The sequence below is a fragment of the Carcharhinus amblyrhynchos genome, chromosome 6, assembly GCF_965287045.1.
Source record: "Carcharhinus amblyrhynchos chromosome 6, sCarAmb.v2.hapA, whole genome shotgun sequence".
NCBI lineage: Eukaryota > Metazoa > Chordata > Chondrichthyes > Carcharhiniformes > Carcharhinidae > Carcharhinus > Carcharhinus amblyrhynchos.
This window is the reverse complement of record NC_137329.1, coordinates 91,291,619-91,318,820: the sequence shown is the minus strand read 5'-3', so window position 1 is coordinate 91,318,820 and position 27,202 is coordinate 91,291,619. Positions and strand designations below refer to the sequence as shown.

General features: G+C 41.9%; 1 protein-coding gene across 1 annotated transcript in view; it reads right to left on the bottom strand.

Moving 5' to 3' along the window:
• Nucleotides 1-27,202, bottom strand: part of cacna1c (calcium channel, voltage-dependent, L type, alpha 1C subunit) — a 1,035,639-nt gene that overhangs the window by 149,416 nt on the left and 859,021 nt on the right. The window contains exons 32-34 of the mRNA XM_080190924.1: nt 18,190-18,225; nt 15,886-16,014; nt 2,707-2,772 (exon numbers count right to left, since the gene is read on the bottom strand). Coding sequence (XP_080047050.1) covers nt 2,707-2,772; nt 15,886-16,014; nt 18,190-18,225 — 231 coding nt within the window. The remainder of the gene's footprint in view (nt 1-2,706; nt 2,773-15,885; nt 16,015-18,189; nt 18,226-27,202) is intronic.

Genomic DNA, 27,202 nt, shown 5'->3' with positions numbered 1-27,202 from the left:
TCTGGCAATATTGCTGGTTTCACTGTCTGAAGTACTGTCGATAACATAAGATTCCACACATTCACTAATGACCGCCAGCTTTATTTAAACACCACTTCACTACACAGCCCATACAGTACTGGATCAGCAGAAATTTCCTCCACTATTTACCGAGTAGCATCAGGCCCCCCTGTCACAAACGCCCAATCCTAGCATTCAATTCTAATCTACTAATCTGTCTATTGTCGGAGGTTGAATTGAATTATTTGCAACCTGACTTCCTAAAGACTGTTGCTGATCTTCCATCCCATATTGTCTCCATGACCAAGCCTGTCCCTACTTCTGCAACAGCATGGGTATTCACCTCAGACCACGTGCTGAAGTCATCATTGATACTTTTGTTACCTTCAGACTCAGCTATTCTCATGCTCTGGCAGTCTCCCACCCATGCAACTGCTATAGATCTGAGTTCATCCAAACCTCTGCTGCCCATATCAGAATTTCTCCTTAAGTTCCATTCACCCACCCATTTTTGCAGACCTATATTGGCTCCTAGAACAGTAATTCATCAAATTAAACTTCATTTCACTGTGTTCAACTCCCTCCATGGCCTCACCCTTCTCTATCTCTGTGACTTCCTTCAGACCTGCACTCTATGAAGACTTTAATTTCCTCCATTTCTGATTCTTACGGTCTCAAGTGCTCCTGGTTCAACTGCTCCATGTGTGCTGAGTTTCTGTAGGAAGTCCGTAGTGTCGCAACAAAAGCTGGGGGAACTTTGTACAATGGGTTTCAGGATGCCCTCATAACCAGAGAGGTTCTCACACAATGAAGCAGTTGAACCAGGAGCAGTCCTCGTCACAATGGATGTCTCGGCACTCTACACCAGTAACCCCCATGACAATGGCATTGCTGCAACTGCCTCATTGCTCAACGCCGACAACTGCCAATCTCCAGATGCAATTTTACAACTCATCCGCTTCATCCTGGACAATTTCTTCACCTTCAGCAACCAGTTCTTCATCCAGACACATGGAACAGCCATGGGGACCAAATTCACATCTCAATATGCCAACATCTTCATGCACAGGTTTGAACAAAACCTCTTCACTGCACAGGACCTTCAACCGATGCTAAACACTAGATCATCAATGACATTTTCTTCCTTTGGACTCATGGTAAACAATCACTGAAACAACTATATGATGACATCAACAAGTTCCATCCCACCATCAGACTTGCCATGGACTACTCTCTGGAATCAGTTGCATTCTTGGACACATGCATCTCCATCAAGGACAGTCACCTCAGCACTTCACTGTACTGCAAGTCCAAGGATAACCTCATGATGCTCCACTTCTCCAGCTTCCACCCTAAATGTGTTAAAGAAGCCATCCCTTATGGACAAGCCCTTCATATACACAGGATCTGCTCAGATGAGGAGGATCACAATAGATACCTCCAGACGCTGAAAGATGCCCTCTTAAGAACAGGATATGGCACTTGGCTCATCAATCGACAATTCCGATGTGCCACGGCAAAAATATTGCACCAACCTCCTCAGAAGTTAAACACAGGACACGGCAGACAGAGTACCCTTCATCGTCCAGTACTCTCCCGAAGCGGAGAAGCGACGACATCTTCTCCGGAGCCTTCAACATGTCATTGATGAAGATGAACATCTCGCCAAGATTATCCCCACACCCCCACTTCTTGCCTTCAAACAACCACACAACCTCAAACAGACCACTGTCTGCAGCAAACTGTTCTCCTTCAGGAGAACAGTGACCACAACACCACACAACCCTGCCACAGCAACCTCTGCAAGATATGCCGGATCATCGACAAGGATGCCATCATCTCATGTGAGAACACCATCCATCAGGTACACAGTACATACACTTGCAAGTCAGCCAACGTTGTCTACCTGATATGCTGCAGGAAAGGATGTCCTGAAGCATGGCACATTGGGGAGACCATGCAGATGCTACAACAACGGATGAATGAACACCGTTCGACAATCACCAGGCAAGAGTGTTCTCTTCCTGTTGGGGAACACTTCAGAAGTCATGGGCATTTAGCCTCTGATCTTCGGGTAAGCGTTCTCCAAGGCGGCCTTCACAACACACGACAGCACAGAGTCGCTAAGCAGGCACTGATAGCCAAGTTCCACACACATGAGGACAGCGTCAATCAGGATCTTGGGTTCATATCACACTACCTGTAACCCCCATGACTTGCCTGGGCTTGCAAAATCTCACTAACTGTCCTGGCTGGAGACAATACACATCTCTTTAACGTTGTGTTTAACCCTCTCTCCACTCACACTGTCTGTACCTTTAAGACTTGATTACCTTAAAGACTCACATTCCAACCATTATTTTGTAAATTGGGCTTGTTTCTTTATATGCCCTGTTTGTGAACTGAAATCCCACTCACCTGACAAAGGAACGGCTAGTGGCTTTTGCTACCAAATAAACCTGTTGGACTTTAACCTAGTGTTGTGAGACTTCTTATTGTGTTTACCCCAGTCCAACACTGGCATCTCCACATCATTTATGACTGTATCAGATGAGACCAACATTTAACTCCATTTTTCCCAAACATTAATTACAATAAAAGCAGTTACCAGTCAGAACATTGTGCTTCCCTTGTTCTGTGCTCAACATAACATAGGAATTGATACTGAACAAATTTGATGTTGTATTATCGTACAAGGTCACTTACTTGCATTCCAATCACAGCATAGATGAAGAACAGCATAACTATCAGAAGGGCAACATATGGCAGTGCCTGCAATGAAAAGAAAAACATTATTAACTGATCTTATTGAATTGTTAGCTTGACTGCCTCTACGATTGGGAAGAGTAATTCTTGTTGAACAGTGCTGGATATAGATGGATAGATTTTTGATCAGTAACGGAATCAAGGTTTATGAAAAATGGCAGGAAAGTGGATATGAAGAATGTTGAATTAGCCACGATCTTATTGAATGGTGGGGCAGGCTTGAGGGGCTGAATGGCCTACTCCTGTTCTTCTTTCTTAGGATCTTCTTATTGCAATGATATTGTGCCTTTAAGAAATGTATTTTAGTTGTGTTTCTTGTGCAGGCTTTGTTCTATGCACTTGGAGATGTTTTGTCTGGATCTAGTAGCACTGTATTATTACCACAGCTGTAAGATTGATCTTAATTGATACAATGTTTGTTTTAATCTGAACTAATGCAGAGCCCTGTTGTTTTCTGTTTTCGCCTGAGATACTGCAGAGTGGGACTTGATTAGGTTGATTGAAGGCAGGGTCATATGACTGGGTAGAGGTAGGTTTTCACAGAGAACTCGAGACAGTCTGCTATTTGGGATTTTTAGAGAGAGGTTGCTTTATCTGTATCTCTTGCTCTGTCTGAAGCAGAGACTGAAATCTGCCACAAAATAAGTATTTTTCTCTTGAGTTCTACAGTTTGGGGTGGAGCTTTCTCTGGGAGTTGCTATTTGAGAATTAGAAGACAGGTGTCTGTCTGGATTACTCTCCAGAAGTGTCAAAAGGCTGAAAATCGAGTACCTACATAAAAAGCATCTTTGGTTTCTGTGATAACTGGTTCTAAAAAAGGGATTCATGTCTATGGGGGATAATTCTAAATTGGAACCATAGTGATAACTAGCTATTAGAATTATATTTTATCATGTTTAAGTATTTTAATTGTTAAAAGTTATGCTAATTCTTTTTGTTAGGTTCTGATGTGTACTTAAATAAACTTTATTTTGATAAAAGCTTCCTAGTGGATAAAAGCTTCCTAGCTTCAAGCTTCACTTGAATCATACCTGCAGTGAAGCATCTAATGTTCACCCTTGCCAAAATCAAATGTAAAACGTAGGATGTAGGCTAACTTCAGAAAAAAACTTGGAGTTTCTGATCTAGTCCTTAACATTATGCTCTTAAAGCATAGTGGCTCCAGCTGATGCATTAAAAGTGTGAACATCCAATGGAATTTCCAGAAACCCACTCCATGCACAAATCATGGAGGATTCTATCTGTGACATGACTCATTTTCTGATGTGATCTCTCTGGTGCGCAAATGCATGGTGTCCTTGATTGAGAGACTGGCAAACCCCATGGAGAAACATATCGAACATATCATCAAGTGAATGCAGGCATTACAAGCAGACATCCAAAACACGGCATAATCCATGAGGTTTATGTAGCAATGAATGGCTGGGATGTGCTGGGAGGAGCACAACCATACCAAATGACCACAAGAATGAATATGAGGCCCTAAAAGACAGTAGAAAGGCAGGCTTTAAGCAAAGAAGATTCCTCTAATAGCGCTTCCATAACTGAAGACACATCCTCAGCCCCTTCAATGGTAAGACAAACATTGGATCCTGCTTTGATGACTGAGGTGACTGCAGTATATATGAAAGTAACTCCAAATGTACTGGGCTCCAGTCGAGTTCAGATACCCTGAGCACTCAGACTAGAGCTATCTAATGTATTGGAGCAAGAAAGGCAGCAACCTACCTTCACAGCAACTCAAGGCTAAGGGGGAGCTACAGTATGCATGTTCCCAAATGTATGGACTAGCACTTGAGGTTCACTGCATGATATTATTTGTAAAATGAAAACCTGTGTACTGTTTAATGAAGTAAAAGGCAATTGAAATGCAATCCATAATGAATTGTATATTTATTTCAATGCAGCAGTTGACATGAGCCACATATTAGATCCTATGAGGCTATGGTCTGTAAAAATAAGGTACTCCAGACCACCTGTTTTGATGATGGTATTTGGACTTTGCTGTTGCAATAATGCTTAGAAGAACAGGGTCTTGATGGTAGATCAGGAACAACACCTTTGGAAAATAAATTATTTGGCTCAGCATCCCCCTTCACTTGTCCTCATATGTAATATTTGCTTTTCAGAGGCTCACAAACCTCCCTGCTACATATGCCAACATGCTGTGGCCTGCATCACCCTGGCGTTATCTTTATCACCTGACACCTACTGAATCATCTATTCCTCTGAGGATGCAGCTTGCTCAGTGGATTAACGTTACTCCTTTTTTGAGTGCCAACATGCAGATGAAAATCATGCAGATAGCCTTGAGGGTATTATATCAGGATTCCAAAATCTCATCTCCAGCAGGCCATTTGCCTGCTTGATGGTGGCCTTTATAGTCATATGGCAGTGGGTATATGAAACCTCTGTCTGTGCGTTGAGGCATCGTGAAAGAATTAGAAAGCTTGAGTTCATAGGGTACTCCTCGTCCCCCAGGCTCCAACCACAAAGGCACTCAGATGAGCTGAACAGCAGAAGTAATTGGGACTGTCTATGGATGTGGGAGTCATGGTAACTTCTTGAAAACGTTCTACACATCTGTTTAATCTGCTTACCCTCAATATTAAGAAAGCGAAAGCCCTTTCTATTTACAAAGAGAGCTGGCTCCTGGAAGGGAGCACTAATGGCCACATGAGTACAGTCAATGGCCTCCTGCACAATAGAAAATCCAGCATATATTTGGCCTATTCTTGTGTATTTCAGGTTTCATCTGGAGCTTTGTGATAGCTGTCAGTCAGCAGCCCATCACTGCATAAAGGAGACCACAAAAAGCATATTCCATCGATCTGACCAGTAAGCTCACTACTGACTGGGCCAAGGTGTAATCACATTTACCATTTTATCTATAGAAACAGTGATGTTTGGAGTATTTTCATTATTTTCCACTGTTAAATAAATCTTTTCGTGTCTGGAACTTCTCTCTTTCAATTGTTGTTTGATGGAAAGGATATATTGTGAACGTGCATAGGACGTTAAGTATTCAAAGAATTTAATCAGAAAATTCAAAATTGAGTGATGTGCCACTTTTAAGGTGCTTTGCATTAGATGACCTTCACTTCCCAATTGTCTCAACTCCTGTACGATTATTCCACATAGCTCCTCCCTGAAAAAGCACAGTCTGCATAGCCATTGGTACTTAGCCATCTGGATAAAGTTAAGCCTCTGCCAATACACCATTGAGCTCCATGTCCACAATCAAGGATCAGTGCTGGGACTCTTAATGTTTGTTATATACATAAATGATGTAGATGATAATGTGGAGAAATAATAAGCAAGTTTGAAAATGACACCAAAATTGGTAGGGTGGTTAATAGTGAAGAAGAAGGTCATCAGTTATAGGAAGGTATAGATGTGTTGGTCAGATGGGCAGAGCAGTGGCAGAGGCAGATGGTATTTAACCCTGATAAGTATAAGGTGATGCACTTTGGAAGAAGTAACAAGACAAGGGAGTATCTAATGATATGCACAACATGAGGAAGCTCAAAGGAACAGATGGATCTTGGGTTAATTATTCACAGATCCCTGAAAGTCAGAGCACTTGAATATGATAGTTAAGAAGTCATACGGGACACTTGCTTTTATTAGTTGTTGCATAGAGAATAAGATCAAGGAAGTAATGTTGGAACTGTACATAATGTTGGTTAGGCCACAAGCTGGAGTACTGTGTACAGTTCTGATCACCTCACTATAGAAATGATGTGATTGCACTCGAGGGGGTACAGAGGAGATTCACCAGGATGTTGCCTAGGATGGACTATTTGAGCTATAAGGAGAGACTGGATAGATTTGAATTGTTTTCTCTCCAGCAGAGAAGACTGAGGGGGGACAAAATTGAGATATATAAGATTATGAGGGGTATGGTCAGAATGAATAGGAAGCAGCTGTTCCCCTTGGTTGAGGGGTCAATCATGAAAGGTTTAGGGTAAGTGGCAGGAGATTCAGAAAGTTTTTGAGAAAACATTTTTTCACTCAAAGAATGGTGGGAATCTGCAATGCATTGCCTGGGAAAATAGTGGTGGCTGCAAGCCTTACAACTGTTAAAAAGTATTTGGGTGAGGACTTGAAACATCATAACATTCAAGAACATGGGGTAAGTGCTGAAAAATAGGAGGAGTGTGACTTCAGTGGTGATTATTGTTGGTGCAGATTTGATGGGAAGAAGAGCTTTTCTGCACTGCATGCCTCTAGGTTCCTATGAGCAAAGGCTTCTTCAGGCCATGAGAGCTCTCTTGGCTGCTGCAAAGCTGTACCATGTAACTGCATGTCCAATTATGGTCTCTCTTCACCTCACTGCAGGAATCAGAGTTTGGAACCACATTGCTAAAGGGAGCCTATGCTGCCTTGAGCCTTCAAGGGACATTTGTTCTGTCTCCAGTAGCTACTTAGGGCCTGTAGGACATCTTTCCAGCAGCAGCAAATAATTTTAGCCCCATGCTCTGCGAAGCTCCAAACATGAAAACTTGTTTATTTGAGGACACTGGCTGCAGACAGGTTTACAGACATAAAAACATAAAAAATAGAAGGATGAGAAGGTATCTGGCTTTAGAATCTGCTCGGCCATTCAGTAGGATCCTAGCTGATCCTCTATCTCAGCACCATATTCCTGTGCTCTCCCCATACCTCTTAACATCTTTAGAGTCTAGAAATACTTTCTTCTCAAATATTTTCAGTGACTTGGCCACCATAGCCATCTGTGGTACAGAATTCTACAAGTTCACTACCTCCTGAGTGAAGGTGTTTCTCCCATCTCAGTCCTAAATTATCTACTCCATATTCTGAGGACCCCTTGTCCTAGAACCCTCGAGCCAGAGGATAAAACATCCCTCTATCCAGTCTGTCCAGCCCTGTTAGAATTTTACATTTTCAATTAGATCCCCTCTTATTCTTCTTTATTCCAGTAAATAAGGCCCAGTCAACCCAACTTCTCTTTGTATGACAATCCTGCCATCTTATGAATCATTCTGATGAACCTCCACTGCACTCTCTCTGCGGAAAATACAACCTTTCTTAGATATGGAGTCCAAAACTACACACAATACTCCAGGTGAGGCCTCACCATGGCCCTGTACAGCTGAAGTAAGACATCCTTGCTCCTGTACTCAAATCCTCTTGCAATGAAGACCAACATACCATTTACCTTCCTAATTGCTTGCAGTACCTGCATGCTTGCTTTAAGTGACTGGTCTATTAGGACACCCAGGTCCTTTTGGACATCTACATTTACCAGTATTTCACCATTTAAATAATACTCTGCCATTCTGTTTCTCCATCTGAAGTGGATAATTTCACATTTATGCAAATTAGACTGCACCAGTCATTTATTTGCCCATTCATTTAACTTGTCTAAATCACCTTGTAGCCTCTTAACATCTTCCTCACCACTCACATTCCCACCAAATTGTGTGTCATTAGCAAATGTGGAAATATTACTTTTGGTTCCCTCATTCAAATTATTTATGTATATTGGGATGGCACAATGGTTAGCAATGTTGCTTTGCAGATCCAGGGACCCGAATTCGATTCCTGGCTTGGGTTACTGTCTGTATAGGGTGTGCACATTCTCTCCATGTCTGTGTGGGTTTCCTCTGGGTGCTCCAGTTTCCTCCCACAGACGAATGACATGGGGGTTAGGTTGATTAGCCATGTTACATTAGTCCTTAGTGTCCTGGGATGTGTAGGTTAGAGGAAATAGAGGAGTAAATGTGTGGGGTTGTGTGGATAGGGCCTGGGATGGGATTGTTGTCAGTGCAGACTCAATGGGTTGAATAGCCTCCTTCTGCACTGTAGGGTCTCTGTAGTTTCTATGGTGAATAGTTGGGGTGCAAACACTGATCCTTGTGGGACCCCACTAGTCACGGCCTGCCAAGTCAAAAAAGACCCATTTATTCTTACTCTCTGTTTCCTGTCTGCCAATCAATTCTCAATCCATGCCAACATATTACTCCCAATCCCTTGTGTTTTAATTTTACACACACGAACCTCTTAAGTGGGACTTGAAAAAAACCTTTCTGAAAATCCAAATGTACCATATCCATTGGTGCACCTTTATCTATTCTACTAGATTATTCCTCAAAAAACTCCACTAGGCTTGTCAAAATGATTTCCCTTTCATAAATCCGTACTGACATTGTCTAATCCTACTGATATAAATGTCCTGGGATATTATCCTCTATTATACCCTCCAGAATTTTGCCTACTACTGATGTTAGGCTAATCGGTTTCTAATTCCTTCATCCTTTATTAAATAGTAGGACTACATTTACCACCCTCCAATCAGTTTCAGAATCTGTTTTGAAAAATGCATCCACTCTTTGTTTGGCTGTCTCCTTTGTTATTTTGGTATGCCACTTATCTTTATAACTCTGCTGCCACTGATACCCTCCCTTGTTGTTGTAGTTGAGATTCCCGTACACTGCTGGCAGGTTTAGTATCATCTGTGAAAAATCCTGATTGATTGGGCCTTCAAAGTATGTCGTCTGCCTGCCTCTGATCAGTCACCCTGGCCACTTTTGGGAAAATTGGTTGATAGTAGGAAGATGTCAGGAAGCCTATCCAGCTATTTTACTAGCACCTCCTCACCTTTATTCTAACCTCGAAATGGCTGATCAATAGGTGAAAAATCAAACTAGGGAGCAGGCTATTTTAGACCCAGTATTGACAAATGAAATAAGGTACATTAATAATCTTATAATTAAGGTTCCTCTGGGAAAGAGTGATCATAATATGAGGGAATTTTATATTAAGTATATTAGTGATATAATTAAATCTGAAATTAGAATATTTGATTTAAATAAAAGCAATTACAAAGGTATGGGGTGAGTTGGTTATCTAGATTGGTAAATTAGGTTAAAAAATATAAGGTCATGCACACGATATCAACGTAGGGGCTTATAGAACATAAATTCAAAATGAACATTACTTTTAAAAACAAATTGGAGATTTGACAACCTAACTTTGAAACAAAATAGAGTTGAGAGGTCAGGTGACTGTTTCTTTCCCATCAATACACATAGAACTACATCAGAGCAGTTTTCATGTCTGAGAAAGAATCATATAATTCCCACAGTGCAGAGGAGGCCATTTGGCTCATTGAGTCTGCATCGACTCTCTGACAGAATATTTTACCTATTAAAAACAATACCTATTTAAAGACATTAAAATACAAAAAATCTTTCAGGATATCTCACTGAGGAGGAATTAAAATACCAGATACCTTTTCCTGTGAATTAATAGCCTTCCTAATCTCAATTAAAAAAGTTGTCACAGATGATTTGTGAGAACAATGAAAAATAGATACTGGGGTCACATGATAGAGACTAGGTTTCTAATAAAGTATATTTATAAGGCACATTTCTGTAGTACCCAAGAAAGAGTTCCAGACCAGCTAATGAAAAGAACCCTGCCTAAAATCCATCATGAGGCAGAGAATTTTGGTTGTTTTAACCTATCTATTTGAAGTAAAAAACTGGATTCTCACTGCATTTCAACTTGAGTGAAGCCTCAGAAACCTGCCACTACCAGCAGTAAGTTTCTTAAATCTGTCTTCATATACCTCCAACTTCTATTTCTTCATTGGACCAAAAATGAATCATGGGCCTGCAAATCTTCAGTTCAAGAGAAACAAGTGTGATGTTCAATTTTTGACCCTTAATTTGTCTGTTCACAAGAGGTACAGCACTTAGGGAGTTAAAAAACTTTTTCTTTTGAAGCATATCTGTCATTAATCAAGAGGTGGAAAAAGAGGGAACCATCTTATTATCTCTCTGATGTTCATAAAAATTACAACAGGTTAGCAATGATGAACATTTCACAAAAGAATTGATAATACTCAACAAATATACATTCCCTTGAGGAATAAAATCTTCACTGTAAAAGTCATGCAACAATGATTAGCTAGGGAAATTAAAATAACTTGTTAGATTAGAAGAAGGTTATATCTTTGCCAAAAAGAGTCATAAACCTAAGGATTAGGAGGGTTTAAAAGTTATCAAAGAGTGACCAATAAATGGATAAAGAGTGAAAAAATTGAATATGAGAATAACTAGCAAGAAATATAAAATGAAATTGTAAGAGATTTTACAATTATGCTCAAGATTAGTGAAGTAAACAAGCTTCACTTAGAGGTAGGAACAGAAGAATTATAAAGTTAAAATGGAAATAGCAGAGATGTTAAAAATATTTTGGCAGGGAGATACCAGCAGGGGCATACCATAACACCAGTCCGAGTCTCCCAGCACTTTTTTCTAGTGTAATTAGCTCTGTGCTCAAAATCAGATGATCATCATACTGAGATGAGAATTTCAATATGATTAGCGGGCCCAGGATGGTATTCTCTGAGCTCGCTCCCTCCAGTGGCATTTATGATCGTTGCCCACTAGCAGGAGTCCTGACTCCTAATTATAGAGGGTGCGAGGGTAGGTGATGTTATGAGGTCTAAAGTTAAGGAGAGGGTACAGGTAAGGGAAGAGGCCGAGGATGTCCCAATAATAGAGGGAGTAGGGGGCGTGAGTATAGTTGGTGGCGTTGCGGCAAATAGGGTCCAGGTGAAGGCTGGGATGAAAGCACTTTATCTGAATGCACGAAGCATTCGGAATAAAGTGGATGAGCTGGTGGCGCAGATCGACACAAATGGATACGATCTGGTGGCCATTACAGAGACGTGGCTGCAGGGTGACAGGACTGGGAGCTGAATGTACAGGGCTATCAAGTGTTTAGGAAGGATAGGCAGGAGGGAAAAGGGGGGTGCGTAGCTCTGCTGATTAAGGATAGCATCATGGTGGTAGCAAGGGATGATGTTGGAGCCAAGGAACAGAGGGTGGAATCGTTGTGGGTGGAGATTAGGAACAGCAAAGGGAGGAAGACGCTGGTGAATGTCGTCTATAGGCCCCCGAATAATGATCTGGAGGTGGGGCGGGCTGTTAACGCGCAAATAAGTGCGGCGTGCAGGAATGGGACGGCCGTAGTTATGGGGGATTTCAATCTGCATATTGATTGGTCGACCCATGTTGGACGCGGGGGGCTCGAGGAAGAGTTCTTGGAATGCTGCCGGGATAGTTTCCTCGAACAGTGTGTGTTGGAGCCGACGAGGGAGCGAGCTATCTTGGATCTGGTGCTATGTAATGAGGCGGGTAGAATTAGGGACCTTGTGGTGAAGGATCCTCTTGGGGAGAGTGATCATTGTATGGTGGAGTTTCTGGTGCAGATGGAGGAGGAGAAAGTGGGTTCCCGGACACGCGTCCTTTGTTTGAATAGAGGGGAGTACGGTAGGATGAGAGAAGAATTGACGAATGTGGACTGGGGGAGCGCGTTGGAGGGAGGGTCTGTTGAGGAGCAGTGGAGGATCTTTAAGGAGATCTTTCTTGGTGCTCAGCGGAAATTTATTCCGATGGTCAAAAAGGATAGTAGGAGGAGAGGTAATAAGCCGTGGATAACGAAGGAGGTGAAGGAAAGTGTTAAACTAAAAGCGGAGGAATTTAGAGTAGCTAAGAGTAGTGGGCGAGAAGAGGATTGGGAGAGGTTTAAATGTCAACAAAGATTGACAAAGAAGTTGATAAAGAAGGGTAGGAGAAACTATGAAGCTGGGCTAGCGCTTAATATAAAAAAGGATAGCAAGAGTTTTTATAAATATATAAAAAGGAAGAGGCTGGCTAGGGTGAATGTTGGTCCTTTAGAGGATGAGAAAGGGGACCTAGTGGTAGGGGATGGGGATATGGCTAAGGTATTGAATAACTTCTTTGTTTCTGTCTTCACGGAGGAGGACGTGAATAATTTGCCGGGTGTTAGCGATGGAAAGGTGGTAGGACTGGAGGGTCTTAATGACATTACTGTTACTAGAGAGGCGGTGCTCGACAGACTGGAGGGGCTGATTGTGGACAAGTCCCCAGGACCGGATGGAATGCATCCGAGGGTTCTGAAAGAAATGGCGGAGGTGATAGTGGATGCCTTGGTGGTTATTTTCCAGACGTCGCTGGATTCCGGGGAAGTGCTGGATAATTGGAAAACGGCTAATGTTACGCCGTTGTTTAAGAAGGGTGCCAGGCAAAAGGCAGGGAATTATAGGCCGGTTAGTTTAACGCCTGTGGTAGGTAAAATGTTAGAATCTGTCATTAAGGAGGAAATTGCGAGGCATCTTGAAGGGAATTGCTTGATAGAGCAGACGCAGCACGGTTTCATTAAAGGGAAGTCGTGTCTGACAAATTTACTGGAGTTCTATGAGGATGTGTCTAGGGCGGTGGATAGAGGAGAGCCGGTGGATGTGGTCTTTCTAGATTTTCAGAAGGCGTTTGACAAAGTACCTCACAAGAGGTTATTGCAGAAGGTCGAGGGACATGGAGTTGGGGGTAGGGTGTTAGCGTGGATAGAGGATTGGTTGTCAAATAGGAGGCAGAGAGTGGGGGTCAATGGGTGCTATTCGGATTGGCGGATGGTGACTAGTGGAGTGCCCCAGGGGTCGGTGCCTCAGCTTTTTACCATTTATATAGATGATCTGGAGGAGGGAACCGAGTGTAGAGTGTCGAAATTTGCTGATGACACCAAGATTGGGGGAACGGCAAATTGTGCGGAGGGTGTGGAGAGTCTACAGAAGGATCTAGATAGGCTGGGCGAATGGGCCAGAAAATGGCAAATGGAATTTAATGTTGGCAAGTGTGAGGTGGTCCACTTTGGTAGGAAGAATGGTAGGAAGGACTATTACTTACGGGGCGAAAAACTGCAGCAGGCGACGGTGCAGAGGGACCTCGGGGTCCTTGTGCATGAGTCGCAAAAACCCAGCTTGCAGGTGCAGCAGGTGGTCAGGAAGGCGAATGGGATGCTGGCCTTCATAGCGAGGGGGATTGAATATAAAAGTAGGGAGGTCTTGCTGCAGCTGTATAGGGCATTGGTGAGGCCGCAGCTGGAGTACTGTGTGCATTTTTGGGCGCCGCACCTGTGCAAAGATATTTTGGCCTTGGAGGGAGTGCAGAGGAGGTTTACTAGGCTGATACCGGAGTTGAGGGGGTTGAGCTATGAGGAGAGGCTGAATAAACTAGGCTTGTACTCGTTAGAGTTTAGAAGAATGAGGGGAGATCTCATTGAGACGTATAAGATGATGAATGGGATGGATAGGATAGAGGTGGAAAGACTCTTCCCGCTCAAAAAAGACAGTAGGACTAGGGGGCACAGCCTCAAGATAAGAGGGGGGCGGTTTAGAACGGAGTTGAGGAGGAACTTCTTCACTCAAAGGGTGGTGAATCTCTGGAATTCTCTGCCCGTTGAAGTGGTGGAGGCTGCCTCGCTAAATATTTTTAAGACGCGGGTTGATGGGTTTTTGATAGAAGAGGGGATTAAGGGTTATGGGGAGAGGGCGGGAAAGTGGAACTGAGCAGCGACAGATCAGCCATGATCTTATTGAATGGCGGGGCAGGCTCGAAGGGCTGGATGGCCTACTCCTGCTCCTATTTCTTATATTCTTATGTTCTTATGTCAACTGCCCAAGGGGCAAACTGGCGCTGCCCACTGGGCACCTGGCAGTGCCAAGGGGGCAGTGCCATAGCTTACTGGGGGGTGATGATGAAGGGGACCCGCTGCCACTCTGCAATCTGGATTGTTGGGACAGGGAAGGCACGAGGCCTACCGGGGCTGGCTATCAGGGTGGGCGGGAAAAGAGCCTGTTCATCTGGGTGGGAGATGGTTGGCTGGGGCTATTTGGAACGGGGGTATAGGGACTGGCCAGGAGAGGGGGAAAATCACAGCTGGCCGGGGTTGGGGTGGGTGGGAGATCAGGGCTGACCCAGGGAGGTCCTGTAGGCCAGTGAACAGGTGGTGGGGTAGTTTGGAAGGCCAGCGACTGGGGGTTGCAGGGCGGGCCAATGATCGGGGGCCAGTGATTGGGAGGCTGGTATTGGAGGAACCACTGCGCATGTGCCGATCAGCAATCTGAGAGATCAGTGCATGTGCAGTGGCCTGTTCAGCATTATGCTGATGGCCTCTTGGTGAGAATAGGCCCTGCCACCTACTTACCGGAGTGAATCACACTGAGGCACAGAGGGTTGAAGATTCACTGCGGTCAGTATGCCCAAAAAACAAGCAGGAAATACTATAGTTTTCCCACATGTTGGGCACTTACTTTTTTTGGGAGAATGCTGGCCTTTGTGTCACAGTAGAAGGCACAAAGATCAAAATGGAATTTGTTGGAAAGAGTCTAATGAGAGTGAGAAATCTAAAGAAAAATTACAGGGAAATTAATGGGACCAAAAGCTTGAACCTGATAACCTATGCCCAAAGGTCCAAAAAGAAGTGGCTGCAGAGGTATTGGCTGGATTTCTCTGACCTCACTCACAACCTAGATTCTCTGGTCCTGCTGCTGTGAACGGAAATTTGGCTGAACACCAAATTGTCTGTTCTCGGTGGCAGTGGTACAGGACATGCAACATCGATGAGTTCCAGCTATTAGATCCATTGGTTTTAATCTTCCAGAATTTTCTGAATTCTAGAAAGATCCAGGTGGATTGCAACACCAGTGTTCAAGAGAAGAGAGAAAATAAGAAACCAAATATCTAATAGCCTGGCATCAGTAGTAGGATAAAATGTAGAATAAACTTTTTATGATATGATGACGGAACTGTTGGAAAATCATAACATCAGTGGGCATATCCAACATGGAATTATGAAAGAGAAATCATGTCTGATTAATCTATTAAAATATGTGATGTATTAAGTATATTATTTGTCTCTTAAAAATTTTGAACATAGACTACTTTAGAATTAAGACATGAAATAAGTAATATGGCAACTTAATCATTGGTTTTTCCACAGAAACTGATTTTTTCCAAACTTTGATTGATGAGGTTCTTGAAAAAAGGTATCTGGCTTCTAAAAATGTAACCCTAAACAGTCCAGTGATCTCTTGTTATAAAAAGCCTTAGTTAGAATGTGTCTGCACAAGATAAACTCCTTGAAATGGACCATCTAGTCTGAACATACCATAAAAAGACTAATGAAGTAAACTAACTACTTTATGTTGCAACCAAATATTGAAAACAGCATAACAAAATGCAACTATAAAATACAATTAAAGCTTTCAATAACTTTTCTTACCTGAAATGATTTGATAAATGTCCACAACAATGTTCGGATTCCCTCACCTCGACTTAGCAGTTTTACCAAGCGCATCACCCGAAATAAACGGAAGAAGGTAATGGAAATCCTAGAGTTTTCGTCTGAATTCTGAAGTACCTCACAGAAAGTAATAGGTCACAAAACATATTGAAAAGTGGTAACTATTGATAATATTGCAGCCAGAGCTCAGACCCAACAGCTTTCTGGTGACTTTTAACTTAAAAAAATGTCCTTGTTAAGAATTTAATGTAAAACACAGCCAATAGCATGTTATTAGAAATATTAACCCATCACCATTAAAGATAGCACTTGACACCATGAGCATTCTATCTTTTAGTCCAAAATTATATCAGACGGCTCCAATGTTACAGCTGAGAACAGTCTATAGCAAGTGGCACCAGGGCAGTAATATTTACTGAATAGGTTAAGCAGAAATGTGCATAAATATACACACACACACCACAATTTTGATCCACTGACTTCAATAAGTAAATCATTACTTTAACTCATACCCATTTTTGTTCTATTCAAAGGACAAATAGAATTATAGAAATTTATGGCACAGAAGGAAGCCTTATATCCCATCTGGACTGTGTGGCTCTTTGAAAAAGAGGCCATGAATTATTCCACACACCCTCCACATTTATTATCTAAGTATGCTACCCTACATTAAATTCCGTTTTAGCCTCAACTGTAATCTTATCCCTGCACTGTTGCAGGTTCCTTTCATCCTATTTTAGCATAATCTAAAAATTCAGAGAACATTTTCTTTTTCCCTATCTGCAAATCCTTGGTAAGCATTGTGAATGGGAAGTGTTTCAGAAAAGAACCCTGTGTAGCACTTCTACTGATTTTCAACCACTCTGAACCAGTTTCATTAACTCCCACTCTCTTTCCTCTCTTCCAAGCCATATTTAATTCAATCTTAATCATTCCCTCTAATATCTCATCCCTTAAAAATGCTTCAAATTTCCCGTACGGTATCCTGTGAAAGACTTTTTTCGCTTCTTCAAACAAGCTCTCATTAAGTTTGCCCAAAACAGTCTTCTATTTTCAAATATCCTTTTAAGTTTATATAAAATGTTACAAGTTTTGAGAAAGCTAAAAGAAATTCCAGTTTTTGCAAAAATTAGTCATTAATTTTTCATTCTTCTTAGGATATAATTGGTGAGAATGAAATTATATCATTATGTCTCCATTTTAAACATTACTTTGATGTGTTTGTCCTCTGGTAACATGTCTGAAAGGAGCTTTTCCAAAAAGTGGCAAACAGCCATTTGCAAATGAAGTCTGTTATGTTGATTGTGTATCACTGGTAATAATCAGTGTTGCCTGGCCTGTGTTAAGTGGTAGAAATGTGACCTTTTTCAGTGGTAAGAGTGTTGAATGAATCCAGTACATTTTATACATTTCTTTATTTTATACTTCTTGCCCTTGTCAAATTCATTGGTTATTCTGAAGTGTCTGATAGAAGATTCATAGGAATGCTTGTAAGATCCTCCACTTTCTGATTTATATTGCTTGAAAATTCAAATACTTGACTGAGATCAGGAAGTTATTTGTAGGGAAGAGAATTGTGGGTATGAACCTCGGAACTCACGCTGTACCAACTGACCAAATCTTCTCTCTGTTTTTGGCATCCTCTTTGCTCAAAACTGTTAATCATGGTTTATGCTATGATATCACTCAGGGCAACATAAGGAGGCAGATCAGCAGGCATGGGGGTTGAATCTACGCTATTGGTGTTAGCCTGCACCACACACCAATTATCTGACCAACTGAGTTAACCATCTCTGACCATGCCTTCAGTGGTCCTAATGGGGATCCTGGATGCAACTTTGGATAGTTCAATCTTGTTTCACAGAAAGGAAACAATGATGTTTCCTTCGTAAAACAATGATGTTTTACAAAATAAAACAAATAAATTAAAACTGAACACTTCAACAATGTTCGAAACTTGACATTTTCTCTTATATTACCTATAAACATAGGACTTAATTTTTATTGAGGCAGACTTTATTTTATTGAAAGGCAACCAGAAAACCTTACAGGATCTAAGGTACCATTGCATAATCACAACAACAACTAAAGGAAACATTATAAATCATTCACAGTGACAAATTAGAGCACACTCCACAATACATTAACACAGACTATAGGACCAAAATGACAGGCAAAGGAAATAGGCTCAAAAGGTGCACAGACTCAGTTTCGAATTACAGCACACAAAAACAAACAAAAGCATGCAGTGGTTGAGGAAGGAGACCTGCACATTTGTCTTACCATGGGGGTGGAAGTGGATGGGGTATTCTCAGCTGGCTTTAAAGAAAGGCAGATAGAGATGAGCTATAATAAGACTGGCAGTGAGACAGCATTTCCGCTACATCTCTGCACAAGTCTGTTTTTTTATGCTAATGAAGCAGCTGCAACATTAAGGAAAGGCATTTCACAGCTCTTCGTCCTGGAAATGCTTCAAATAGAACTAACAGACTTTTACTTCCTCTTTATCTTGAAATACTTGAAGTTCAATTTTATTTGTTCGTCATTCCAATTTTATAATTTGTGATATTTACTTAAAAGGACTTCATAAAGCATTGGTAGAGTTTCCAAGAACAACTAACTCTGAAAACTTTGCTCCGACCTTAATTTTAGGAAGGGATTTTATGGCCACACTTGACATGAGACCGGAAAATCCTGCCCGACGACAACAGACCTTCCTGTTGTCTGCCCCTCACCTGTTCCAATTCTGTGGCAGGTGGGGTGGTAGAATTCCAGTGAAATTGTATCCATTGCAGGTGAGAGGCTGGAAGGCAGCAGGAGATGTCTATTGTACTGAAAACTATTATAGTACAATTTATAGATGACTACCTTTGACTTTTAATTTATTTTCACATTTATCTTATACTCTCCTCTAAAGGCCGCCTTGTTTGGATATGACTTTGCAGGCATCACAACCATCTCTTCTGTCTTACTGTAGCATTTCACCCCAATTTATAGATTAGGTCTGAAGCAGTGTTTTCACAGTTGGCTATTCCAGAAAACTTCCCCAAATTATTTTTGCTATCTCACCCAAATTACCATTATTTATATGCAAGAAGGCTTTTTGACATAAGGACACCAAAGGACCAAACCTGGACTTATTTGATACTCATATATGTATTTTTCTACCAAAACTCATTAAATAGTGATCAGGAGTGGGAACCCTAGCTGATTTTTCTTTCATTAACACAAGGTTGTCACGCCAGTTGTAGTGCCTACCACTATCCCTGCCAAGGCAGTAAATTCAACTATTGATTTGGTTGATTTCTATTGATATTAATGTTGATAAAAGGACAGAACTCTTTATGAGCAATGCAATTGGGTAATTTATGCTGATAACTTGGTAAATGACAAAGAAGTCCCTTTAGCTATACTAGGCAGAAGTTAGGTGTATGGCTTACTGCTTTGAACATGGGGAAATATTCTTGAATAGAAAAAAACAAACAAAATATACCAACTCACTACCTTTAATAAAAAACAATACTGTGCCTCTTCCCATTTTGATTCTCATACAAGGATAGGAAATCAAGTGCCTTGATCAAATTTATAATGAAATCTCGAATATATCATCTAAATTTTGGCTCTGCTAAGATCTTAATTAAAATATTGTTATAGCCCCTTTTACTTTTATTGATTGTATCTCTACATTTGACCTTCTTCTTCCTCTTTTTGTGGGTTTCTTCTATTTATTCTATTGATTTAAGCTTCCTTTACAATTATCTATCATGTAAGTGCTGAATGATCCTTTTTTAAATTTAAAATGTTCATGAACCTAAGTCTTTCATTTACTCCCTTTCTTACTGGAATAGACTTGGTATCTACCCTTCAATCCCCTACTAAAATGTGTGATTGATAGTTCCAATCAATGTGGACAAGGCCCTGGTTCATTTTGCTTTCTTCAGTGAAGTACTCTTGTTCTTAATTTTTATTTTTCATTTTTACACTGAATTAACGTTTTTGTTTACTGTTTCCCAGATAACCAGCTATTCTTCTATGTTTGACAGCATCTGTGGAGAGAGAACAGAGCTGACGTTTTGAGTCTGGATGACTCTTTGTCAGAGCTGAAGAGAATTGCAAGATCCTATTTCCATATGTCCTCAGCTTTGATGGAGAATCATCCAAACCTGTGAGCTCTGGTCTCTCTACACAGGTGCCATCAGACTTGCTGAGATTTTCCAGCATTTTCTGTTTTTGTTTCCGATTCCAGTCTCTGCAGTAATTTGCTTTTATTCTCTGATATTGACCTGTCCCACTTCATTGCCCTGTGTCAAGCCAAGAATGCTTTTTTAAAATTAGTTTTTTCACAAAATGTGGTTTGTGGAATGTGGTTTGCCAGGTGCTTGAACCACTGTAATCGATGTGATGTAGGTACACTCACGATGCTATTAGGGATGGAGTTTGAATATTTTGATCAAGCAACGGTGAAGGAATGGTGATATAATTCCAAGTTAGAATGGTGTGCGACTTGGAGGTGAACTTGCAGGTCATGGTATTTGCATGCATCTACTGCCCTTGTCCTTCTAGATGTTGGAAGTTGCAGGTTTGGAAGGTGTTGTCAAAGGAGCCTTGGTCAATTGCTGCAGTGTATTTTGTAGATGGTGAACATTGCTGCCACTGTACACGATGGCGGAGGAAATGGATGTTGAAGATGCTGGATGGGGTGCCAATCAAATGGGCTGCTTTGTTGGGTTCTTGAGTGTTGTTGGAAGTGCACTAATCCAGGCAAGTAGAGAGTATTCCATCAAATTCCTGACGTATGTCTTGTAGATAGTGGACGGGCTTTGAGGAGTCAGGAGGTGAGTTACTCTTCACAGACTTCCCAGCCTTTGACCTACTCTTGTAGTCACATTATTTATACAGTTGGTCCAGTTCAACTTCTGGTTAATTGGTTATTGATAGTGGGAGATTCAGTTATAGTGTAATTGTATGTGAAGAGGTGGGTGGTTGCATTCTCTCTATTTAGAAATGGCTGGCATTTATGTGGTGCATATGTTCCTTTGCCACTTATCAGCCCAATCCCAAACATTATACAGGTCTTGTTGCACTGGGTATGGACTCATTCAGTTGCTGTGGAGTCTTGAATCGTGTTGGACATTGTGCAATCAACAAACACTCACACTTCTAACCTTATAATGGGGAGAAGGTCATTGATAAAACAGATGAAGATGGTTGGGCCTAGGACACTACTCTGAGGAATTCCTGCAGTGACGTCCTGGGACTGAGATGACTGTCATCCGATAACCATACCATCTTCTTTGTATTCTGTATGACTCCAACAGTAAAAAGTTTTCTCCCTGATTCCCATTGACTCCAATTTTGTCATGGCTCCTTGATGCCATACTTGGCCAAGTGCTGCCTTGATGTCAAGGACAGTCATTCTCACCTCACCATTTCTTTAATCAGTCATGGGACATGGGCATCACTGGCTGGCCAGTGTTTATTGCCTATCCCTAAGTGCCCTTGAGAAGGTGGTGAGCTGCCTTCTTGAAACACTGCAGTCCACATGCAGTGGGTTGACCCATGATGCTGTTAGGGAGGAAATTCCAGGATTTTGACCCAGTGACTTTGAAGGAATGGTAATATATAAGTCAGGATAAGTCAGGGTGGTGAATGACATGGAAGGAAATTTCCCATTTATTTGTTGCCCTTGTCCTTCTAGATGGATGTAGTTGTGGGTTTGGAAGGCGCTGTTTTCAGATCTTTGGTGAATTTCTACAATGCATCTAATGTGTCTGGAGCTGAATGGTTCAAGAGGAACCCAAACTGAGCATCAGTGAACAGATTATTGCTGAGTAATTATCACTTGATAACACTATCAATGATACTTTCCATCGCTTTGTTGGTGATCGAGAGTAGACTAATGCTGCAGGAATTGGTTGGATTGAATTTGTTCCTTTTTAGTAGACAGGACATACGTGGGCAATTCACCACTTGCCGGGCAGATGCCAGTTGTACTGAAGCAGTTTGGCTAAGAGTACAGCTAGTTCTGGAGTACAAAGGAGGGATTTTCTGGCCTCTCAGGGGTATGTCTCTTTCTGTAGGAGGTGGTGTGCTGTTTGCCAGCTGTGGGATCTTCTGGTCCTGCCGCTATCAATGAGATTTTCCACATTTTTTTTGAACTGTTGAACTGGGCTCTCAAATCATTGAAGATGAGAATATTTGTGGAGCCTCCTGCTCCAGTTCGTTGTTTAATTGTCCATCATCTTCCATGACTGGATGTGGCAGGACTGCAGAGCTTAGTGTTGATCTGTTAGTTGTGGGGTCACTTAGCTCTGTCTATTGCATGCTGCTTTTGCTGTTTGACTTGCAAGTTGCTTAGTGATGTATCTTCAGCAGTTTGATATCTCATTTTTAGTTATGCCTGGTGCTGTTCCCGACATGTTCTCTGGCATGTTTCAATAATCTAGGATTGTTTCCCTGGTTGATAGTAACGGTAGAGTAGGGGAATATGCTGGGTCATGAGGTTACAGATTGTGGCGGCAAATATTGCTGGTTGTTGCTACTGATGGCTCATAGTGCCTTATGGATGCCCAATTTTGTGTTGCAAGATCTATTCAGAATCTATCCCATTTAGCATGACGGTACTATTGCACAGTGGAAGTTATCTGTGGATTTTATCTCCAGATCAGATTTTATTTCCACAAGGGCTGTGTGGTGGTCATACCTACCAATACTATGCTGGACAGATGCATCTGTAACAGGTAGATTGGTGAAGATGAGATAAAGTAGGTTTTTCCCTCTTTTTAGTTCCTTCACTACTTGCTGAAGAACCAGTCCAGCAGCTATATCCTTTAGGACCCATTCAGCTTGGTCAATAGTGCTGCTCCAAGCCACTCTTGGTTATGGACATTGAAGCCCTACTCATACAGTGCCTTAACCACTCAGTAATTCTTTCAAGTGATGTTCAACATGGAGGAGTACCGATTTATCAGCTGCGGGCAGGCAATAGTTGGCAATCAGCAGGATGTTTCCTTGCCTATGTTTGACCTGATGCCATGGGCCTTCATGGGGTCCAGAGTCAAGGCTGGAGACTCTTAGGGTAATTCTCTCCCCACTGCATTCTGCTGTGCCACCATCAGTGTTGATGCAGTGATAGTGATGGTGGTGTCTGAGACATTGTTTGTAAGATATGATTCTATGAGTACGATTATTTCAAGCTTGATGAGACCCAAGATTTTGCAGGGTTAACAGGATTAGGTTTGCTGTTGTTGTTGCTAGTGCATAGGTCCATCTAGTTTCATTTCTTTTTGTAGGCTTTGATACAAGTAAGTTTTTAAAGCTTATTTATTAGTGTCACATATAGGCTTACATTAACACTACAATTAAGTTACTGTGAAAATCCCCTAGTCGCTATACTCCAGCGCCTGTTCAGGTACACTGAGGGAGAAATTAGCATGGCTTCTTTTGGACTGTGGGAGGAAACCAGTGCACCTGAAGGAAACCCACTCAGACATAGGGAGAATGTGCAGACTCCACACAGACAGTGACCCAAACCAGGAAATGAACTTGGGTCCCTGGCACTGTGAGGCAGCAGTGCTAACCATTATGCCACCCCCACTCAGAGGCAGCAGTGCTAATCACTGTACACCTCTACTTAGAAGGCAGTTGAGACTTAACCACACTACAATAGTGTTTCCCTCCCTCCCTCCTCCTGTAACCAGAAAGGGGACTGTGAACAGGAAAGAAGGGCCCTGGAGAATTGGATATAATCTGAAATAAAACATCTTTCAAAAGACAGGAGAGCTCCAAGCTGTGATTTGCTCTTCTTGTTCCATATGGCAAGCTGGAGACAGTTCCAGTCTCCCGGGTCAGCATGAGACTAAACCACACTACAATAGTGTTTCCCTCCCTCCCTCCTTCTGTAACCAGAAAGGGGACTGTGAACAGGAAAGAAGGGCCCTGGAGAATTGGATATAATCTGAAACTAAATATCTTTCAAAAGACAGGAGAGCTCCAAGCTGTGATTTGCTCTTCTTGTTCCATATGGCAAGCTGGAGACAGTTCCAGTCCCCCGGGTCAGCATCTGTACAGGAAGTGTCTCCACCTACTGCTCCTGTAAGCTTAAGTTTCAGAGCTGGAGCAGTGGCTGGAGACACTGTGGAGCATCCACGAAGCAGAATATCGTGCATAGCACATATAGAGAGGTGGTCACACTGCAGGCTCCAACTCCGCAGGCAGGGAGGGAAAGAGTGGTCACCAGACAGAGCAAGAGAGGTAGGCAGTAAGTGCAGGAATTTCCTGTGGCCATTCTCCTGCAAAACAGATATACCATTTTGGATACTGTTGAGAGGAATCGCCTCTCAGGGGAAAGCAGCAGCAGTCAAACCCGTTGCATCACGGTTGGTTCTGCTGCGCGCGGGGGGGGGGGGTCAAAGTGTGCCAGTGCAATAGTTATACTCAATTGTGAGGGGAATAGATAAGCATTTCTGTGGTTGCAAATGAGATTCCAGAACGGTATGTTGCCTCCTTGTTGTTAGAATCCAGGGTGTCTCAGAATGGATACAGGAAATTCTGGAGGGGGAGGGTGAACACCAGTGGTCCTGGTACACATTAGTACAAACAATATAGGTAAAAAAAGAGATGCGGTCCTAAAAGCAGAATACAGGGAGCTAGGAAGAAAGAAATTGGACCTCAAAGGCAGTGATCTCATGATTACTATGGGTGCCACATACTAACCTGAGTGGTAATGAGAGGATATATCAGATGAATATGTGGCTGAAGAGATGGTGCTATGGGAGGGTTTTAGATCCCAGAGGCACTGGGGAGGTGGGAACTGTACAAATTGGATGGGTTACACCTGAGCAGGACTGGGACTGATGGCCTAGGAGGGCTGTTTGCTAGAGCCGTTGGAGAGGTTTTAAACTAATATGCCAGGGGGCTGAGAATCTATGTAAGGAGTCAGGCAAGGAGAGAGCGAGGACAAAAATGAAAGGTAGAAAAGGTAATAAGAAAAGTGATAGGCAGAGAAACCAAGGACAAAATTCAAACAGGGCTATAGAGAAAAATACTGGGTGTGAGACAAGCAATGTTAAAAAGTCAAGCTTAAAGACTGTGCCTTCATATGTGGAGCATTTGCAATAAAGTGGATGAACTAATTGCACAGATAGATGTGAACAGATATGATATAGTTGAGATTATGGAGACATGGCTGCAGGATGACCAGAGATAACAACTGAATGTCCCAGTATTCAGTATTTAGGAAGGACAGGCATAAAAGAAAAGATGCTTGAATGTCACTGCTGGTTAAAGAGAAAATTAACACAATAGTGAGAAAGGATATTAGCTCTGACAATATGGGTAGAGTTGAGAAATACCAAGAGGTAAAAAACATTAGTGGCTGTCACATATAAATCCCAAAACAGCAGTGGTGATGTTGGGATGGCATTAAACACAAAATTAGAGATGCATGTGATAAGGGAATATCAGTGATTATGGATGATGTTAATCTGCACATAGATTGGGCAAATCAAATTAGCCACAATGCCATAGAGAAGGAATTCCTGGATTATATACAGGATGGTTTCCTTGACCAATATGTGGAGGAACCAACTAGAGATCTGGCCATCTTAGACTGTACACTGTGCAATGAGAAGGGAATCATTGTCAATCTAGTTGTGCGAGACCCCTTGGGATGAGCGACCATAACAGGAATTTTTATCAAGATGGCGACTGAAGTAGTTGATTTGGAGACTAAGTGCTGAATCTTAATAAAAGAGACTATGAAGATATGAGGTGTAAGTTAGCCTTGATAGACTGGGGAGAGTTACTTAAAGGGATGACTGTGGATAGGCAATGGCAAACATTCAAGGAACACATGGGAGAACTGTAACAACTGTTTATTCCTATCTGGTGCAAAAGCAAAATGGGTAAGAGGGCAATCCATGGCTTACAAAGGAAATTAGAGATAGTATCTGATCCAAGGGAGAAGCATACTCGTTGGCCAAGAAAAATAATAGGTCTGAGGATTGGGAGCAGTTTAAAATTGAGCAAAGAAGGACCAAGGGATTGATTAAAAAGAGGAAAACACATACAAAAGTAAGCTTGCAGGGACTGACACTAAGGATTTTTATAGGTACGTGAAGAAAAAGAGGTTGGTGAAGACAAGTGTAGGTCCTTGAAGACAGAAATGGAGGAATGTATAATAGGGGACAAAGAAATGGCTGAGCAACTGAATACATACTTTGGTTCTGTCTTCACAAAAGAGGACACAAATCAGATACCAGAAATGTTGGAGCATGCAAGATTTAGTGAGAGGGAAGAACTGAGGGAAATCAATATTAGTAAAGAAATGGTGCTGAAAAAAATTGGCAGGACTGAAGGCAGATAAATCCCCAGGGCCTGATAATCTACATCCCAGAGTACTTAAGGAAGTGGCTCTAGAAATAGTGGATGCATTGGTGGTCACCTTCCAGGATTCTATAGCCTCTGCAAGATGACCAGTCCCTGCAGATTGGAGGGTAGCTAATGTCACTCCAATATTCAAAAAGGGAGCTAGAGAGAAAAAGGAATTGTTGACTAGTAAGCCTAATACCGATAGTAGAGAAAGTCCTTGAATCCATAATCAAGGAATTTATAGCGGAGCACTTAGAAAGCAGTGGCAGGATCAGACAGAGTCAGCATGGATTTATGAAGGGGAAATGATGCTTGACAAATCTGCTGGAATTCTTTGAAGATGTAACTAGCAGAGTTGACAAGGGGGAGTCGGTTGATATGGTATATTTGGAATTTCAGAAAGCTTTCGACAAAATCCCGCACAAGAGATTATCATGCAAGATTAAAGCACATGGGATTGGGGAAGTGCATTGAGATGGATAGAAAACTGGTTGGCAGAGAGAAATTAAAGGATCATTTCAAATTGGCGGTTAGTAACTAGTGGGGTGCCACAGAGATAAGTGCTGGGACTCCAACTATTCACAAGATATATTAATAATTTGGATGAGGGAACAAAATGCAACATCTCAAAGTTTGAAGATGATACCAAGTTAGGTGGGAGGGTGAACTGTGATGATGCAGAGATCCTTCAGCATGATCTGGACAGGTTGGGTGAATGGGCAAATCAATGGCTGATGCAGTATAATTTGGATAAATGTGAGGTTATTCACTTTGGAAGCAAAAACAAGAAGGCAGATTACAACCTGAATGGCTGTAAATTGGGAGAGGGAAGTGTGCAGCGGGACCCGGGCATCCTTGTGTGCCAGTTGCTGAAGGGAGCATGCAGGTGTAGCAGTAGGTAAAGAAGGCATATGTTGGCCTTCAT